General features: G+C 42.6%; 1 protein-coding gene across 4 annotated transcripts in view; it reads right to left on the bottom strand.

Moving 5' to 3' along the window:
- ARHGAP6 (Rho GTPase activating protein 6) overlaps positions 1-20,388 on the bottom strand; it is a 242,810-nt gene that overhangs the window by 53,821 nt on the left and 168,601 nt on the right. For all 4 annotated transcript variants that reach the window (XM_078065257.1, XM_078065256.1, XM_078065258.1 and 1 more), the window contains exon 3: positions 3,087-3,158. In XM_078065257.1, the coding sequence (XP_077921383.1) occupies positions 3,087-3,158 (72 nt within the window). The remainder of the gene's footprint in view (positions 1-3,086; positions 3,159-20,388) is intronic.

Genomic DNA, 20,388 nt, shown 5'->3' with positions numbered 1-20,388 from the left:
CCAATGATTATCATTTTCCACATGTGCAGCTGTTAGGAACCCCAATGTTAATATTCAAGTGGAAGAAAATAATGTGAACCATTACGACTCGGCAAGACCCGCATGCTGGCCCCTCCTGCCCTGCTTGCCAGGGCGGCCACGTAATGGATGTGTGCACATAGACAGGACTTTCTGTTCAGAAGATGTGCCAGGTAATTAAGCTTCACTTAAGCCCAGGACATCTTCTTTTTAAATATCAGAGCTCCTTTAAAAGAGGAATTAAAAAACCCCTCTTTTGCCACGAAGCCTGATATTTTTCTCTAATTTAGTTGGATGGGCCATGTGTCTTTTCTCTGGACCACCAGAACCTGCCTTCCTTTTTCCCAGCCAGCAATGTGTACAGCCTTATAGAACACTGCCAAGTTCTCCCTGAGCTTATGTCAGATGTAAATACGATATGGTCCGAAAAGTGTATAATAGCCCAGGACACATTGGTCAATGACATCCCCTGGCCCTTCCTTTTCTGCTCATTCACATCCTTGCTTCCTGTTGTTCTGTAACCTGAGCAAGCACACATGCATCTCTCTCTGCTGAGGGAACTCAATCATCTCCTGCAAAAATGGTCATTCTGTTTCATCTAGCCTGAACGGGCAATTCTGAAGAATCGTTGAAAGTCTCCATTATAAGGATTCAGTCCTCAGATCAGTATCATCATCCTAGAGTAAACCAACTTTAAAGATACACATTACTAATGCCAGTCTGAGTGTCCCCTTTAATACTCTCTATAAACACTAAGAATTTCTCTAATCTAGTGAGGTAAAGGTGATGGATGGCAGGAATAGAATGAGTAAGACTCTAGTTTAAAAAAGCTACCCTGGTTACTAACATTCACTTAAAAAGAAGGGTAAGAACATACGGACCGATTAAATAGAATACAATTTATCAGACAGTGATAGGTAGCTGGACAAGAGTTATACCCCTGAAACAAATAATACATTATTTGTTAATAAAAATTTTTTTTAAAAATTAAAAAAAAAAAAAAAGACTTAATGCCCCTTGCCTTGATTATTCCAGCAGCGGATTCGGCTGTGATAGGATGTGCCCTGCTGGTGAGAGCACTGGCTAATATGGACCGAGTTCTCATCTCAGAAGCTGCACATCATGGCATCACACTTTCGGGGTTGGGGGGTCTGGGCACTGGGAATTTTAAAGGTTCTACAACTTACTCTACTGCGCAGTGAGAGGCAGGGATCATTCCCATTCTCAACTCCTTTCTCCAGTCTGAGGTAAACATTCGAAATGTCTGGAGATATTCTGGCTGGGGGCAGTGCTACTGGGCCAGAGATGCCACTAAACATGTCACACGATGAACAGGACAGCCTCCGTAACAAAGAATTATCCAGTCTGAGGGCGCCTGGGCGGCTCAGTCGGTTAAGCGGCCGACTCTTGATTTCGGCTCAGGTCATGATCTCGGGATCCTGGGATGGAGCCCCACGTGGGGCTCCGTGCTCGATGGGGAGTCTGCTTGAGGATTTTCTCTCCCTCTCCCTCTGCCCCCTTCCCACTCATTCTCTCTGTCTGTGTCTCTCTAATGAATACATAAATCTTTTTTTTTTTTTAAAGAATTATCCAGGGGCACCTGGGTGGCTCAGTTGTTAAGCGTCTGCCTTTGGCTCGGGTCATGGTCCCAGGGTCCTGGGATCGAGCCCCGTATTGGGCTCCCTGCTCATCGGGGAGCCTGCTTCTCCCTCCCCCATTCCCCCTGCTTGTGTTCTGTCCCTCTCTGTCAAATAAATAAATAAAATCTTAAAAAAATAAAATAAAAAAGAATTATCCAGTCTAAAATGTCAACAGACCCAGGTTGAGAAATCATGCTCTAAGGGAAGTAAAACGTTGGCTCCCCACTCTTTAGAATTCTTTATCTCAAGGGCGCCTGGGTGGATCAGTCATTGAGTGTCTGCTTTTGGCTCAGGTCATGATCCCAGGGTCCTGGGATCGAGCCCCGCATCGGGTTCCCTGCTCGGCGGGAAGCCTGCTTCTCCCTCTCCCACTCCCCCTGCTTGTGTCCCCGCTGTCGCTGTGTATCTCTCTGTCAAATAAATAAATAAAATATTTTAAAAAATAGAATTATCTCCTTTTAGTCCAAAGAACCAAATGTCATGACACTTTAGTCAAGTTCATGACATGGGTGTAGAGTCTGGGATCAATGGTGTGGACTAGGTCTTGTCCACTACTGACCACAGTGCATTTATTTTTATACCTTTGGTTTTATTGCCTTCCATTATTTTTCAAGCAGAAACTCAATCATTATAGAAAAGAACTCCAAGGTGAGACATATGGCTCTCCTCACTCAACACTCATTCATTATGTCACATAAAATGGAAATACATTCATACAACCACACCATTCAGCAGTCATTTCATATGGGACCATACAAACAAGCCACAGAGAGTTGTACTGCGCTAATGGGGCCCAGGTGCCCATTTGCAGGCTCAATGAATATTAGTTAAAAATGACCACAAATACCTCTGAAAGAGTGGCTAATGTGTCAGTTCCCTAAATAGACATAGAAGAGGACACAAAACAGTATGGAGAGAGTCAACAATTCCCAAAACATATAGGGCAAAAAATAAGCATGCTGTGATCTGACATAAAAATGCTGAGAATGGCCCATCTCCAGTAGCCCATGAGGAAGAGACTGTTTCTTTCCAGTAGTCATGGCAGGCGAATCCAAACTTTTTCTCATTCAACTAGCCCTGCCTAACGATCTGGACTTGCCAGACAGCTGGTTAGCGTTAGAGATGCTGTCCATGGCTACTCAACCCAGGTTCTTCTTATGCGTTGCTGATTGGCCAGCATCATAATTGGAACCATAAACTTGGCCAAAGTCACACTTTGCTCAAAACAGTTGAATTCATCAATTCAGTACAGGGCCACTCAAACACAAAAGGGTAGACCAAAACAGGCTTTAATGACATTCCATCGTAGAAATCCAGTTTGCATAATAGAGATGAACCGCATAAATCTATGCAATTCAAAAACCCCACCAAATTCAACCATTATGCTCCATGGAAGATGCATCCGCTCTAGTTCATTCTGTCCCTTACCTCTGTCTTTGTTTTTCTCCTTTCCTAGTGAATCCAGTTTCTTTCGCAAAGATTTCTTTCTCTTCTGTCCATCTGCAAATATTAAAAGAACGAAAAGTTGTAAACACAAGCATACACGTGATATCTTATACCATCAATAGCTACATTTGAGCAAAAGCATGACTTCTCACTCACTTCACTCATAATTTGGCATTTTAGGCAGAACAAAGGCTCTGAAAATACACGGAAATCCCTGACCTGGACAGTACATGCAACGAGAACCTTGATGTATGCTCTTAAATTTTGTTTCAATCATGAAAAGTACAGGAAACTTACCTCCTTCAGAATTAATTTAGCGTTGACACTTAGATATGTTTGCTGTTGCTATTACATGAGTCTCTTCCTATTTTTCATGTTTATGCAAACCAATGTCATATTGAATCAAATCTCCACGAGAGGAGAGTCAACAGTACATATGGTTTTGACGTTTATAAGCTGGTAGAGTGTAACTGGATAAGGAAATGAATTTGGGGGTCTAGAGAAGTCAGATCTAATTATTGCTGCACCATTTACTAACTGTGTGACTTGGGACAAGTCTCAGTGTCTGCATCTATAAAATGGGAATCTCATGGGGTTGTTGGGAGATTCAATGAGATGGTGCACACCAAGTGCCTCATGGGGCCCCTGACACATGTGCATAAATTCAGATCTACTTTCTCAGGAGGTATCATAGTATTGCACAGTGTGGCTGTACCATAATTTCATTAACCATTCCTCCACCAATGGGCATTTGGGTCATTTCTAAGTTTTCACTATCATAAATAAGGCATATACCCTTTTGGCATCTTGTGTTTGCAACAAACGTACTTAGCATGTCTGGCTAACTCTCCAAATAATAAAGATTCCACTCATATCAGTAGGTAGCTGCAATCAAATTCCTGGGATGTCATCAGAAAACGTTGCCAGTCATCATGGCAAGAATGCATTTCACAATTACGCAACCATCAACTTAACGTGTGGGAGGCGCGAATCGGGAATCCGCACGGTGATCAAGTAGGGCAAATGCAGCCCGTGCCACAAGGAAACTTAGGTTTAAAAGGAGGATTAAGAATTGTTTGTTTTTTACAGGATACACTCAAAAGTGTAGTCCAGAAAGAGACTCAGCCCAATAAAATTTAAAAGCCAGACTCTGATATCAGGAAAAGACAGCATGCACATTCTTAACCAGAAATGAGCATTCTCCTGGGATCCGTCCGGGGCTGCAGATGTTCCCAACTCCTTCTCTCTGGATTTTTGGAGGCAAAAGACATCACAGTATAATCAACAGATGCATTCAATCCCCCCCTCTTCGAAAAAGCAAAGAAATATTGCAAGAATGATTCTCCTCCCACAAAATGGACATAGTGCATGAGTCTGCATTCTTGCAGTTGTGAGCTATGCGTAGGGGGACATTAAGTAAATCACTTGTAATGCGGTGAAGAGCCAGCCATCTCTGTCATTAGGGGTATGTTCTTATCTCCAGCGTCTAGAAGATGAGTAATTATATGGCCTACCATAACTTACTATAAAATGTACAACAATAAGCATACTAACAACACAAGACTCAAATCCATTCTCCAAACAGACAGGCCTTTTACTTTGTAACACTTTGTTCGTCACTTCACACCACCAAATGTATTTGACTGTAACAAGGGTATATTTCTTTAACAACATTCTATCATTCCTTCATTTTAACTGTTGACCCAGAAGAATAACTAAACTATATAGTAAAGCTTAAGAGACTTAAGTTTTAAGTTTTCATAACCAGTGGGCAGATCCTAAAATTCAAGCAAGTTGCCAAAGAACCAGACACAGATAGGATAGGGGACATTTTATTTAAAGACAGAAGGATTTTTTTTAAACTTCTTTTTAAGTGGAAGATGTAGCATATATAAAGATGTGTATAACTACAAATGTACAGTTTAAAGAAATAATAGGAGGCCAACTCCCACATCACCAACAGCCAAGTTCAGAGGCAGACTACTGCTCGTGCCCAAGCCCCCTGTGTGTCTTCCTCCCTCTCCCCCCAGGTAATCACTGGTCTGAGTTTTGCAATAATCAACCATCTGCTTTTCTTTGTAGTTTTACTGTCTACATTTGTAAAGAATACAGTTTGTTTTTCCCACAGATGGAATCACACTGTAGGTATTCTCACCTGCCTCATTTACGCCATTCATCAACACTTCGGAAATTCATCTTGTTGAGGCAGGTAGCTGTAGGTCACTCGTTCTGATGACTATAATTTGCTTTCTGGTACGAATATACCATGGTTCATTGGAAATTTGAGTTGTTTCTAGCTTGAGACTAGCAGGACCAATGTTCTTGAAAAATGTTGCTCATGTCTTGCTATGTACATGTCCAAGACCCTCTCTCAGATAATGGTTCTTGGAATGTGGCTCTGGGACCACCGACATTGGTACAGCCTGGGAACTCATTAGAGCTGCAAATTCTACGGTCCCTCCCCAAAACTACTGACTCAGGAACTCTGGGGTGGGGCCCAGCAACGTGTGCTTTCACCAACCCTCCAGGGGACTCTGGTTCCCACCGAAATCTAAGAACCACTGTTCTAGGGTAGATATGTACAAGCTGTGTTGTCAGGCCGGCATGTACGGAACCTCAGGCTCTACTAGGTAACATCGAACAGTTTCCAAGTAGTTTCACTCATTTGTATTCCCACCAATGAGAGTTTACATAGTCCCACAAGGATAATATGTACTTCAAACTCCAAGATTCGAGACAATATCTTTGTGATCTTTGTGAATAGTGACCTACAATTTAAAAAATGCTTAGCTATTTACAACAAATACAAACATTGTCTTTTTCACTTAATGAGACAGTCCTCACACTCACCCCAGGCCAGCATGGATACCTAACCCCGGTCCACTGCACACCTGGCAAGTCCTGGAGTTTGCACCTCCATCCTAGCCTCAGAGGAAGGTTCTAGCTTGTTTCCAATCTTCAGAAAATTCCTGCTGAGAGAAGTTTGAAGGAATGCCTTTTGACACCACCTCCCTTACTTTTCCCAACCACAGCTGCCTCACTATTGACTTGGACCAGAAACAAAGACTCTCAGAGAACGCAAACTGAAGGAATTCATAGGCAGTGAGGGGAGCTCAGTTAAAAAGCGAGGGGCAAATGCTATAAAAGAGACACTTGGTGGCGGAATGGGAAGTGGCCCTTTAGAGACTGCATCCAACCTCTAGACTTGGGTCTTGCGACACTGGGGGCTGGATAACTCTTTGCTGTGAGGAACTGTCCTGTGCACGGTACGGTATCTAGCAGCATCCCTCAATTTCCTAGATGCCAGAGAGCCCACCCAGTCCCTGTTGTGACAACCAATAATGTCTCTGGACATCACCAAATGTCCCACGGGGACAAAATCACTCTGGTTGAGAAGCCCTGGTCTGTGCATAACTCCACCTAGAGGACAGCTATGGGCTCAAACCATGTGACGCCCAACTCCCGAAGAGTCACATTTTCCCACTTCTCACAATGCTCGATCCATACCCAATCTCAGTTTCTATTTTAGGTAGAACAATATAAAAATGTTTACAAATTGTTGAGCTTTTATGTATCCAGTTGAATAACAATTTCTTTCAATTTAGGAAGCAATGTGAGTCTGCCCTTGGCTATCTTTCTACCAGATTCCTGTCTACAGGTAGGGGAATAGAGCAGGTTCTTTGAATAAACAGCCTTCTACTTCTCTGCATGAAGCATTTTGTCCTCATTTAGATCAGGTGTGGAGCAGCATTTGATGGTGAATAGTTGTCTGAATGGAGGTATGAACGTGTCTTTAGCATGCAGGGAAGACTCAGGGGACACTAGTTCTATTTTTTTTTTTTTTTTTTTTAGAGGACTAAACATGGTGGATGGAGACACTTCCTGGCCAGCCCTCCACTGGCCAAGGAAATTATAGGAAGACTGTTTTCTCAGCAAATGGAGCTGTTCAGCAATGGAATGAGCTGCCTCACAAAAATAAATAAATAAATTAATTAATTAATTAATTAAAAAAAAGTACCGCTCACTGTGGCTTCCATCTCAGCTGCTCTTTCTGTCTTACATCCCTCACTCTGGGGGAAGCCACGCCATGAGCAGCCCTATGCAAAGGGTTATGTGGTGAGGAACTGGAGTCTCCAGCCAGCAGCCACGTGAGTGGGCCAGCACACCCATTCTCCCGCCCCAGTCAAGCCTTCAGATGACTGCAGCCCCGGCTGAGCTTGATGGCGAACCTCACAGACTGGAACCCAAACCAGAACAACCAGGCTGTGATATTCCCAGAAACTGTGTAAAATCAGAAATGTTTGTTATGTTTAAAAAAGAGAGAAGAGAAAAGAAAAGAAAAGGAAAGGAAAAAAATAAGATGCCCAGCCAAATGCATGGGGTATCCTAGATGGGATGTTGGGTCAGAAAAAGGATATTTAGTGGGGAAACTGGTAAAATCTGAACAAAGTCTATAGTTTGGCTGATAGCAATGTATCCATGTCCCTTCCTTCGTGGTGGTAAGTGTACTAAGGTTACATAAGATGCTATTATTAGAGGAGACTGGCTTAGGGGCGTAAGGGAACTGTGTAATTTAAATCTAAAATTATTCTAAAATAAAGTTGTTGTTGTTGTTGTCGTTTTAAAAAGCCCTTTCGCCCAGGTCCTGGATGTATTCAAGCAAAGGCTGAAACCTCGTTTGTCAAGCACGTGAGAAGGTGGAGGCTGTCACGATTCACTGAAGTACTTTGAAACACACAGACTTGGGAGCCCAACTTTATGGCAAGAAGGTGACTCACAAGTCAGAGTTTCTGACCTGGCTGAAACTACTAAAATAATCTTCCTAGTCACATCTCCCTGATCTGAAAGAAAACATGTGCCTGGGCCAATATAAAGCATCCGTTATGTCTGTCATTCTGGTGTAGCATGTTTTCTGGAAAGGGAGTGGACAGATGAGAGGCTCGACCAGATTTGTTTTTAGGGCCCTGGTGATGTTTTCATAGGTGGCTGATTAAACTGTCTCATGATACCTCCTATTTCTTAAGTTCCCTAAAATCCCTTTTCTGTGTAAGTTATCCAGACTCGGTGCTTGTTGTTTGCCTCCGAGAACACTGATAAGTACAGAAATCTGTTTACTTTTCAAGTTCCCACGCATGTCCTGATAAACCAAAATACACTTTTTAAATTATATGTACGAATGTGGATAAGGCGAGCTATTCAATCTGTGGATGTCTTACAAAAATGTTTACTAAAGCTGTATTTTATCCCTCACTAAAACTCAAACTCATCCTTTAGTCTCATCCATTCGCCCTTTTGAGGGCTCTCAAGCCACAGACTCCTAAAACTAAGGCAAGAAAAAGACTAAACCAGATACTTTCTTTCCAATTTGGGACAGGAAGGTTTGTCAAAGAAGTTACGATATTATTAGTGGCCCCAGCACCTGAGGGCCATTCCTTGTGCCCATCCCCCACGTCTAGTGTTTTCCAATGATTCATCTCAGGGGTGCAAGTTCATGTGGCGAGTGTAAGTCAACACTGAAAACATGGAGGGACTGATGACAGATGGGCAACCAAAACCGCAGGCAAAGTCCCGTCCCAGGAAAAGGTGGCTGGGTGTTGGAGCCAGTTATTACCACCGTCGCCATCCTCAGTGGAATGGACTTGAAATTGCCCCTACTGCTTTGAGTTGCCTTTTCAAAGTCCCTCTGGAGAAACGGAAGGGAGGGCAGCCCTGACAAAAAGGGGGACGTAGTTAGCAGGAAAGCGATCACCTCTGCTTCTTGGCAGGAAATGTGGCAGCAAGCCCAGGATAGGGGACCCGATGGGACCAGTGTGCTGCTCCGGTCTGAGAGCTGAACTGGGATTCGCTGCAGAGGTTTAGGAGAGGAGCTGAAATGGCACTCTGGCCTCGGTGCGCAAACAAATATTCTCTGTTCCCGGATATTGCGCCACAGAACATGACAAATCTCCTTGGTGTGGGAATATTATTTATGCTATACTAGTTATCTGTTTAAATGGCATCTTCCCCCCAGAAAGTAGGCTCGTCCCCCATACATTGATCCATCCCTGCTCCATCCATCCCTCCATCCAACACTGATACAGCCCATGTTGTAGGTGAGACAGAGCCAGGCGCTATGAACCCAGGTGAATGGACACTATCTCTGCCTTTGAGAATCTCAGAGTTTAGTGCCAAAGACAGATACACAGAAACCTCACTAAAGCGAAATGAAGAAATGCTGCAGTGGAGGCATCTAGCAAGGGGGAGGTCAGAAGCAAGAAGGCTGTCTCCAACTCTGCTTAGGAAGGCTAACGTTTGCGTTCAGTCTTAAAGGACGAGGTGAGCCTTCTCAGGGGCCTTTGAATTTTGGTAGGGGTTTCCCCCACTAAATCACATGGTAACTATTTAGTCTAGGAGATCCTTTCTTATCCTAAGTCTCTTAATGTCTTATTCCTGGTAATCCAACCCTTTATCAAGCAAGCATTCTATTGGGGAAAAAAGATGAGAAGATTGCTAATTCATAACAGTTTCTTTAGTGGGAACTAGGGCTTAAGAAAGTGACAAATAAGAATTCTGGAAGAAAACAGTCTACATGGAAAGAGTGGCAAACAATGTATTTAAGCCCAAACTTGTCCCACTGTTTGGTCAAATTTGGATCTCACTATCTATTTTTTTCCATGTTATTTTTAAGAAATCTTCCATGCTATAGACTGTTGGTTATTTAATCAAGTTCATAGGTCAAAGTTCCCACTTATATATCACCTTATCCTTAGCAGTTCTTCCATAAACCTTGATTGCAATAGGAGGCAAGTAGAAACAGGGCGACTGAGTCATTTTTCTTGGTGTGAACCCCAGTGAATTAAGCATTGTTTCTTTAGCCTGCTAGTGCCTTGTGGGTTAGATTTTTCAAAATCTGTTTCCAAAGTGTCTAGGTTTCTCAGGGAAGAAAATATTTATGGCATTCTTAAGCAATACAGATGCCTCTCTTTAGAGCCTAGGCTCCTCAAAGTACTTGTGAAATGTACTAATGCTTGCAGTTTACATGTTGAAGTGGTGGTGAAATTAGCAAAGCTGCGGTCAGAAAATAAGAACATTCTGTGAGTCTCTCTCACTGTTGTAAAGGGAGTCAGCTCTTGGAGGTCACCATGCTTCCAGTTAAATTAAATGCTAAGAAACCTTTTCCGTTTTATGTAAATTATTTTGGCCAAGTAATTAGTTCTGAAATTTTTCCTTAAGAGGAAGAAAAAACCTTGTAGATTCTTGAGCCCCAAAGCAAGTGTTTTTCTATTACAGAAAATCATTGAGATATTTGATTTGTTGATCATGTCTTGTGAATTCTATCAAAACGTAAGGTAGGGAAGCCAATCACATGGCTTGGATGCCATGGGTTTGAAAAGCTCAATGATGGTTCTTCCTTAACCAGGCGTTCTTTATAATCACTCCTTGCTGTAATAACCAGTCATGATCAAATTATGCCCTAGAAGGATCTTTTACTTGCTGTCATTTTTTCCATATTCAAATGGTGTCAGTAAAGAAAAAAAAAAAAAAGCTATAAGCTCATGTTCCAAAGGGGCAGCCCTGCTGTTATTGTTCCCTAAGCTAGGAGCTAGTCTGTCTTTCCATGCATCCGAACTTGCATTTCTTACCGTACATTCCTTAAATCAAAAACAATGTTTCTAACTTAGCCTAGGTAGGCATTATATTTGCAGAGACAGAAGTTTCCAAAGATCAGAGCAAGAAAAATGGCTTTTGGCCAAGCTTTCCCTTAAGCCATATTTCTTTCCTGGAACATAAGGGAAAGAAAGCAGGTAGGAGAGCAAAAAGACAGAGATCACTTATCCCAAAGAAATGCCCTGGATTGTTAAGGAAATTAAACTCCAAATTAAAGAAGTTTCGTCATTACTTGTTTTAAAGCCAAAGCTTGTAGTTCAAGTTGAAATGGTAGTCAGACGAGGGTATCTGCACATGGTCTGATTTTTGATCTGTGTAAGGGGCCAATGTTACTTACTTTCTTTTGACAGATACTGTTTTATAGTGAACAAGTAAGGAGGGAATCAAATATCTTTAAATCATAAACTGTAAGCTTTGGGAACGCTTCCAAATTTCTGCCAGCCGCCCCCATGAAAACAGCTCTCACAGCCTCAGGAACTGGCCAAGTGACGTAATGAGATGAAAACTATTAGGGTCTTCATCCTTTCCTTTTCCATCCTTGCTTCTGCTTATTCTTTGAGACATAGGAAACAATTCTTTATGACATGGAAACGCTGTATAAATAAGTGTGCTCTGATGGAATTCTAAATCCATTCCCTTCAATTTCTCATGTCTTTCCTGAGCCACAGATCTATGCCAAGTCCGTGCTAGACACTAACGCAAATAAGTGTGATAGAAGAATGGTTTTCCCCCACTGCTTCTTTGCAATGATGGATGACATTGCCATTATGTAGGCCAATAGTTTCTAATCTATATCCATCTTTATCCTACTATGTACCCCCCCCCCAATTGTTTTCTCTCCCTGTTTTGTTAGGTGCTCATCCTCCCGGTGGTCATGCATCCTGGGATAAGTACTCACCCCAGGCTCAGGAAAGGAATCTGAGGTCAAGCCAATTCCCGGTGATTTCTTTCTGCTTGCCACTGTGGATTTGGGCACTGGCAGACTGCCGTTCTGGGGATGGAGAAGGGAGGGAAGTCTACTGGGAAGTGGCGGGGAAAATACTCCTCTGTTATTAAAAAGATACCTGATAAAGAGTCCCTGCTTCTCTGCTTCTTCATGCTGCCATAGAGGCCGTGATGTCGGTGGCTGCTGCAGTCATTTTGTGACAATGAGGGAAGCCAGCCAAAGAACAAAGTGACCCACTGATTACGGCCAAGAAGAAATTCCTGAGTCCTGAAACTAGCCTATCTGTGGGCTCCTTGTAAAGTAACATAATCAATCTCTTTATTATTTAAGCCACTTTGGCTTTGGTTTCCATAATTTGCAGCCAAAGCATCTTAACAGTGGATAATCCGAAACTCTGTTATGGAATGTGTTTTTCACATGTCTTGTCATGTAATGCCAGGCATCTCTACAAAAGACATCCCTGGGAAGTCTGAATCTGTGTATGTCGGGTGGGATCTATGATAAGGAGGGTAAGAGGAGGGAGGTCAGATTACAGTGAATCAGATTACAATGAATTATATTATACAATGAATTATATTTAAGTGTTTATAACATGAATATAATATAAATATAAAATAACACTTAAGGGCGCCTGGGTGGCTCAGTCGGTTAAGCATCTGCCTTTGGCTCAGGTCAGAACCTCAGGGTCCAGGGATTGAGCCCAGCGTCGGGCTCCCTGCTCAGCGGGGAGCCTGCTTCTCCCTCTCCCTCTGCCCCTCTCCCCTGCTCATGCTCTCTCTCTCTCTCTCTTTCTCTCAAATAAATAAAATCTTTAAAAAAAATAGATATAAACACAAATATAATATAATCACTTAAAACATCTGAGAGTTATAAAGGTCTGATCATTAAAAAACACTCTTATTGCAAAATAAAGATAGTGAAGACATTGAAATGAACAGAATGGTGTGCTTGATCAATTGCATAGATAATAACTATAAATTTCTCTATCAAATTAATATTAATCTCTTAAATCAAAGGCCAACAAGCTGTTTCTGTAAAGGTCTAGATTGTAAATATTTTCAGCTTTGTGGGCCATATCGTCTCTGCCAAAACTATTCCACTCTTCTGCGGTAGCACTAAAACAACCTTAGACAATATAGCAACAAACGAGTGTGGCTGTGTTTTAATACAACATTATTTATAAAAATAGGCAGCGGACTGGATTTGGCCTTTGGGCTGTAGTGTGTCCACTCCTATCTTAAGTGAAGACCCCTTAAACGACTTTTTCAGAGTTTTGCATGTGTAACAATTTTACAAATACCCACTAATAGAATTTGCAAATCATCTTGAGGACTCCATTTCAAATGATCTAGAAAGCCTGATTGGTTTAAAAGCACTTGGTATTTAATTTCAGTTAATACTTCCTTGCCTTTGTTTCCCCATAGGGAAACAAAGAAAAAAAAAAAACAAAAATGGGAGCTCCTATTCATATTTCAGCGATGAGACATTCTTTGTAATTATCAAGTTTACTTTTTGGCCATGATCCCAACAGAGAGAATAGTGTAGTCTTCCAATCTTTGAAAGGTGCCAGAATATTTCAGAAACTGCAGTGACAAAAGTTTTGTTCAAGATGCCAAGGCCTTGTGCAATAGGAGTTGCCGTTCCAACAAAGATATATAAATATGTGTACATGTGACCAGTAGGGACAAGACCTTGGATAGAAAACTATGGGCTGAGAACATAAAGGAAGCCATTTATGACTACAAAGGCACAGAACCTATGGCTTAAAGAACCATCTGCGATCATGCGGGGCTGCCCGCTCAGCAGCAGAACAGAATCATACAGCAGCCTACATGGGAGAACTTGACATGGTCAAAGCCCAGGGGTGGGGGGGTGGAGGAGAGCATCCAAGAAGAAAATTACAGAGGAGCCTGCAGAGAAACGGCTCTGTCATTCTCAGCTTTTGCTGGGCTAGGTAGACGAGACAGCTCGTATCTGTAAGTGTCACCACTGGTAACGTGGATAAATGCCATCCACTGTTCATCTTTTAATATAATTGATGGATCTGTGTTTTCTCTATTGACTGAGTAGGACATCCTGGAAGACGTGGACTACCTTTGACATGATATTGTAACCTTCTTTAAAGGCTTCTACATCTTGAGAAGCTAAAGTTCCACATATCTACCTCCTCCGGGCTGTACACCTAGCTTGGTATTGAGAGAGATAGAGAGAGAGAGCAGTGAAGCAGCACAAGGAAGCCTCCCAGCCGGCAGTCCACAGTTGGGCTCTAGATAGAGAAGGGACTAGACGCTTAGGCCAAGGGTCAACCTCGGTTCCTTTCTGTGGCCCTAGAGAAACAATGCCCCATCCACCTTCCCAGGGCCCTAAGAGCCACAGCAAGTTTCCACATTGACATTTTTGTTCTTTTCTTCCTGATTGCCTCTTCTCTATTCCATCCGCCTTCCAAGACTGCGTTATTCAAACTGTGGGTCATAAACCCTTAGTGAATCATGAAAGTTTAGTGGATCATGACAAGTGCGTTTTAGAAAAGGATAAAGAATCAGAAGAGGACAGGAGAGAACATTAGAGACAATATCAAAGTGTATCTCTGATAAAGATAAGCACCATTTCGTTCGTGCATTTCCTGGACCGAGGTGTAAAATGTATTCCTCACTGTAGATTGTGGACAAAGAGTTTGAAACCCAATGCTCTAAGACAGATCAACATAAATCTGTGGTGCATTCTCAGAACAGGCTGCAAATAAAATGGATTTCTTCTTTTCTATGCAATAGTGTCGTAAATGGCTTTGATAGAGATATTAGTTGGCAAGAGGTGCCTAGGGAGTTTTGTTTCATTTCGTTTGTTTGTTTGTTTCCAACAAAGGAGTAGATTCTGTGGTTGAAGATCACTCTAATGGTTCCAGGTGTGGTGGGCAGAATAGGGGAGAAGCCCTGAATTGAGGGAAGCAGGTAGGGGCCCATGGCTGGCTGTAGTTCAGGTGAGACGTAAGGACGAGCTGAGGGCAGATACGAGACAAAGTGATCTGGTGATGATGACAATGATGATGGTGATGGGGACAGGAAACTTTCATTGAGAGTGTGTATAGTTTCGGGAGATGTTTGAAGCTCACCATGGTTCTTACTTCTTTTAAACCTCACACCAACCCTATAAGACCATCAATCAAAGTCGGAAACTGGGCATGGGGTGAAGTAATAGGGAAACACTCAGGTCTCAAAATCATTCCTGGGGATCCTGGGGAAAAGAAGAGAAAGGCGTGGACGATGCCTTTTAGAGAGTTAGGGAAGAGGAGAGGAAGGAGCTCTGTTTTAAAGGTGATGTGCATGTGTGCGTGCGTGCATTCATTCACTTCTCGAAGATTTGCTGAGGCGCAGTGGAATCAGGCAGAGAAGTGGGTGGTTTACCTGGCATTCCAGATTCAAAGAGAAATAAGACACAGCCTGACCCTGGGGAAATCACAGTCCTCTGGGAGGCCACAGAAAAGGTGAATGTGGACACATAAAAGATAGACCTAGCTCGGCAGCTCACCCTATGGAGATATGTGTTGAGGGCCTCGAAGCCCAGTGGTCTAACATTATTCTTTGATCAACACCCTAACTGGTGGTGTTGACTTCTTCTCCGCATTTCCACCCACGGGGGAGTTTGCAGATTTTACCCTGGGTCTCAATTTCATTTTTACTTACACAGAAGGCTTTGACAAATAGTTCTAGCACATCACCTCTCCACCTGGACACCACCAGCAAGAACAACGTAGAAAGCGGATAGTCAGATCTCCCATCCAGGGTTGGTATGTAAACACCCAAGCTCCGTTTCCTTGCCCATCAGGTTGCCCTTATTTTTTTAAAATCAACACTTAAATCACAAACCACATTGAAATCGCAAAGACAGCTTGAGTGTTACCCTACCAAAAATACCATTTTCTTGATTTCACTGAGTGGCTTAGTTGGGTTTTACACTGGTGACAATGATGAGGGACCATTTTATTTATTTATTTGTTTGTTTGTTTGTTTAAGATTTTATTTATTTATTTATTTGACAGAGAGAGAGACAGCAAGAGAGAGAACAGAAGCAGAGGGAGTGGGAGAGTGAGAAGCAGACTCTCCACTGAGCAGGGAGCCCAATGTGGGGCTCGATCCCAGGACCCTGGGATCATGACCTGAGCCGAAGGCAGACACTTAACCCACTGAGCCACCCAGGTGCCCCGGTGAGGGACCATTGTATAAGGAAGGCATATAATAGCAATTTTGAGGCATCGGGGTACTCTTTTATTAGACTACTGTCTACCTTTTCTGAGACCATCAGCAATTCCTCAGCCCATGACACCATTTTCAAAATACATAAACTAAGCCTTTCTCAAATATGGTATCAGAAATTAGTTGAATGATGGGGGGGGAAGAGCACTAAAGAAAACATGCATATGCATTTCTGTCTTCTGGAACAACCATTCGACTTTAAATACTTAGTTTACAATATAACGAGGTGAAGCCATAATGCCCGCAGTAACTTGCTTTCCTGACTGTGGCAGAAATCAGTCATTTCCTTTTGTCTTACCTTAGACAGCAAAGTTTTCCTGTGAGGGCCCAGAGAGTAAGCACTTGAGCCTGTGAGACACAGGGGCTGTCACTACTCAAGTCTGCCTTTGCGGCCCCAAAGAACCAGAAACAACATGCACATGAAAGAGCATAGCAGCGTTCCAGTAAGACTTTCATTACAGAAACAGATGGGGAGGCGGGTGTGACCAGCAGGCCAGTTGCTAACCCCTGCCTTAGGCCATTTGTATTAAAATGCTACCAAATTCATGTTACCCGAGCCTAATCCACTATCTGATAGATAACTAGTACTCTGTTGATGTGTTGTGAATAAATGAAAAGTTCACACAGGCCTGAGGTGTTGTTGAATTTCTTGACCCCGCTCCCCGCATTTGTTTTCCTGGTTCTGCTGTTCAGGATTGGGCCATTTACAGACTAGAAAGTCTGATTCCAAAGCCTATGCCGAGAGCAGCCTTTGACCAGGAGGAAACACTCCATGGTTGTCTCCATGGGGCAAGCTCAGGCTCACAGGGAAAAGTCACAGAGAGGATCCCTCCCACCGAAAGGCCTCCTGATCTCTACCACCAAAGATTTCTCTAGGTTCTGTACAGCATCTTCAAAAGTCCCTTTTTGAAACAGCTTAAGTTTAGAAGGGATAGCAAATTAAGCTCATCAGTCATTTTATAAGGTTTATGTAAATATTGTCAGTTTTTAGTTTGTGTTGTCTTCTGGCTGAATGGATCTCGGGGAGGGAGGAGCCACAAGATTCGAGAAGCCTAGGGTCCCGAATAATTGCACGCAGTGCGGTCCCCTCTCCCGGCCCCCGCGGCCACCCTGCATGGGATACATGCCTCAGTAAGAAACTTTTGTCGTGTTAAGGTGCTGAGGGGTTAGCCTACCTCAGCTAACACAAGTGTGTATCTGTGAGATACATTCTTAAAAGTAATATTGCTGAGCCATTTAAAAGTTAGATGTTGCCCAATTGCCTTGTGAGTTACTGCAACAGCGAAACTCCTACCAACAGTATGAGAGTGTCTGTTTTCCCATCAAGTATATTACCCCACTTTTGGAGCCATTCCAATCTAAGAGGAAAAAAAAACTTCCTTGGTGTTTAGCTTGCATTTCTTTTAACACACAGGAGGGTGAGCACCTTTTCAAATATTTGTCAGGCATTTGTATTTCTTTTTCTGTGTGCTGCCTGTAATTTGCCTATATTTTAATTATTTTTCTTTTCCAGATTAATTTGTAATAAAGCTTTATATAGTAGTTAGCTTTTAGTTGGTCAGATGTGCTGTAAATTCCTATTTATTTATTTGTTTGCCACACAGATGATTCTATCTTTTGTTCTTTAATGTAGTGAAACGTGTCATTCGCTTTCTTTATGTTTTCTGGGTAATGCCTTCCGCAATGTAAAAACATATAAATATCCAGCTATGGTTTGTTTTGGTGCACTTAACAGTTTCATTAAAAACATCCTCAAATATTTCTTCCACATCAACTTATTTTGATGTAAGGACTAAGGTCAGAGTCCAACCTTTTCTCTTCAATGGTTGTCTCATTGTCACTAAGACTTAATAATAATCCATCATTTTCCCCTTGACCAAAAAAAAAAAAAAAAAGAGCAATATTTATCAGGTCATAAGTTCCTGTATTTATTTTTGTTCATTTCTGAACTCTGTTGTCTTCTATTGATCTGCCCATTGTGAAGCAGTACAATACTCTTTTAATTGCTTTCGTTGTATGACATTTTACTGAATGGATAGGGATACTCTCCACTTGACCTCTTTCTCAAATTTCCCCTGCCTACTCTTACATAGTTATTTGTCTAGATGATGTTTAGAACAATTTAGTGATAATACAAAAACAAATTGTTTTGGTGTGGTTTTTGGAATCACATTCAGTTTATAGCTCAGTAATGACATAATTGACATCTTTATATTACTGATTCTTCTTATTCGAGAAAACTACAGATTTCTGTATTTATTCCTAACTTCTCTTCTTATCCAACTGAGATCCCACGGTCTGGGATTATCATCACTCCCGTGGACACTGTATTAATTAGTTTCCTACCACTTCTGTAACAAACGACCACAAACTTAGTGGCTTAAACGACTCAAATTTATCATCTGACATTTCTGGAGGTCAGAAGTCTGAAACAGGTCTCGCTGGGCTAAAACCAAGGCGCCAGCAGGATTGTATCCTTTCCAGGGAGAATCCGTTTCCTCGCTCTCACTGTTCCTCCATAGTCCTGGCTCTCTCAGACTCAGCCGTAGCCTGGGAAAGTTTCTCTGCTTTTCAATAACCATGTGCTTGGCTCCGGCCATCCCAGATAAACCAGGATCATCTTGCTATCTCAAGGACCTTGACTGATCACATCTGCAAAGATTTGCGAGCCTGTGAGGAAACGGTCGCAGGACGTGGCCGTCTTCGGGAGTGCATTATTCTGCCTACCACTGATGTCCTCTCAACAGTCTTGTCCCTCTCTACCGTCACTGAACTTGCCTAGAAAATCCTAATTCTGGGGAGAGGAGATTGGATTCACTAGGGCTGGGAAATTTAAAGCGCGACGTGGTATGTTTCGCTTTAGCCATGTTTAGCTGCCAGGATGTTTATTTTGCAATTTAAATTCCCAGCTACTAGCCTCAAATGGACCTTTCGGGCCGCATTGCAATCCTGCAACACTGCTGGTCCATCGGCTCCCCTCTCGTCCGCTGCTCTCCTCTTTCCTCCAGCCTCCAGGACCTCCTCGCCATCCTCACTCCTAGCAGATGACATTGCTTCCTAGCTCGCTGACAGCGGAGAGGCCGTCTGGAGCAAAATCCCACGTGCTTGCCCACTGTCTTCTAATCTGTCTGCATCTGCGCCCGTATCACCCATGTCCACCTATCGTTATAGGTCGGGAGGTCAGAGTCTGCTGGTGCTCTGGACCCCACCCCTGCAGTCACTCTTGGAAGTCACCTCAGTCACTTCCCCACCATCCACTCCTCGATTCTTCCCTTTCTATGGGGAACCCCAGCAGCCCATGAATATGTCAGGCCATCATTTATCTGAGCCCTGGAAGCACCAGTCTCTCGGAGGAAGAGGGGTCTCCAAACAGATACCCATAAACAAATGCCTACAATCCTTCTAGAGCGACAAAGAACAGAAGTGTGAGCTTGAGTATGTTTTCATTTTCATCATACCCACTGTCTCATTAGGCTTGCTATCATTTCTTTAGGTTCTAGGCCGTGGCCACTGTATTGCTTTTTCCTGAATAAATTATCCACACAGTGAATCTGACCCTGTTTAGAACCTCCACTTAGGGGTTCACATGCAACCAAATGGCCACCCTCGGACCAAAGCTGCCATCATGGCACTCGGCGCTGGCCCTGTATTTGAAGGACCTCGGTTGATGTCTATAATCATCTGCCCCAAACAAGAGCTTCAGAACTCTTGGGTGATTGATGTCTGTTTCTCTCCACCCAGCCACACGATTCCTTCTCTCCTCCGTGAATAAGAAATCATTTGTAAATCATTAGTTCCTATTTTGATAGAAAATATCAAAATAACTCCTATAGCTCAAACGTCTTTGAACATCTTGATAGAGCAAATATTTCCCTGAATATGCTAGGAACCACACCGTCTCAGTAACAACTAATGGAGACAGAGCTTCCAGCAGATCATTTTTATAAAACTGTTTGGTAAAGGTTATTTATTTAGTGGACTCCTTAAAAAGCAGGAACAAAGAGAAACATCAAATTAACTGGATTAAAAAACAAAGCTACAAAGAATGTTTGCTCCCTCGTATCTTATCTGATGTGCATCCAGTCTGGGTTTCATAGAACTTTTTAGAGTCATCATTCCCTTCACTACAAATTGGGTTTCCCGACAACATTTCTGTTCTGTTCAGAAACTGAAAGAACAACAAATCACCTTTGTGCTACACACTTTCACAAAGTATAAAGTACCCTTACAGAAGACGGTAAACATTCAAAAACACAATTTCATAGATTACAAGATTTCAAATACATGCGTCTTATCTTTACCAGAGTCAGGACCTGTATTTGTGAAAACTTCAGACCCTCAGGCCTAAATGGCTCCGGGGTCACGGTGGTGAACCTCAGCATAGACATGCCAGGTGAAAGATGATAAAAAAAAGAGTTAACATGAGTATCATCCCTGATTC

Source organism: Halichoerus grypus, chromosome X, assembly GCF_964656455.1.
Source record: "Halichoerus grypus chromosome X, mHalGry1.hap1.1, whole genome shotgun sequence".
In the NCBI taxonomy this organism is placed as follows: domain Eukaryota; kingdom Metazoa; phylum Chordata; class Mammalia; order Carnivora; family Phocidae; genus Halichoerus; species Halichoerus grypus.
Note: the sequence above shows the minus strand (reverse complement) of the source record. Positions and strands in the feature narration are given on the sequence as shown.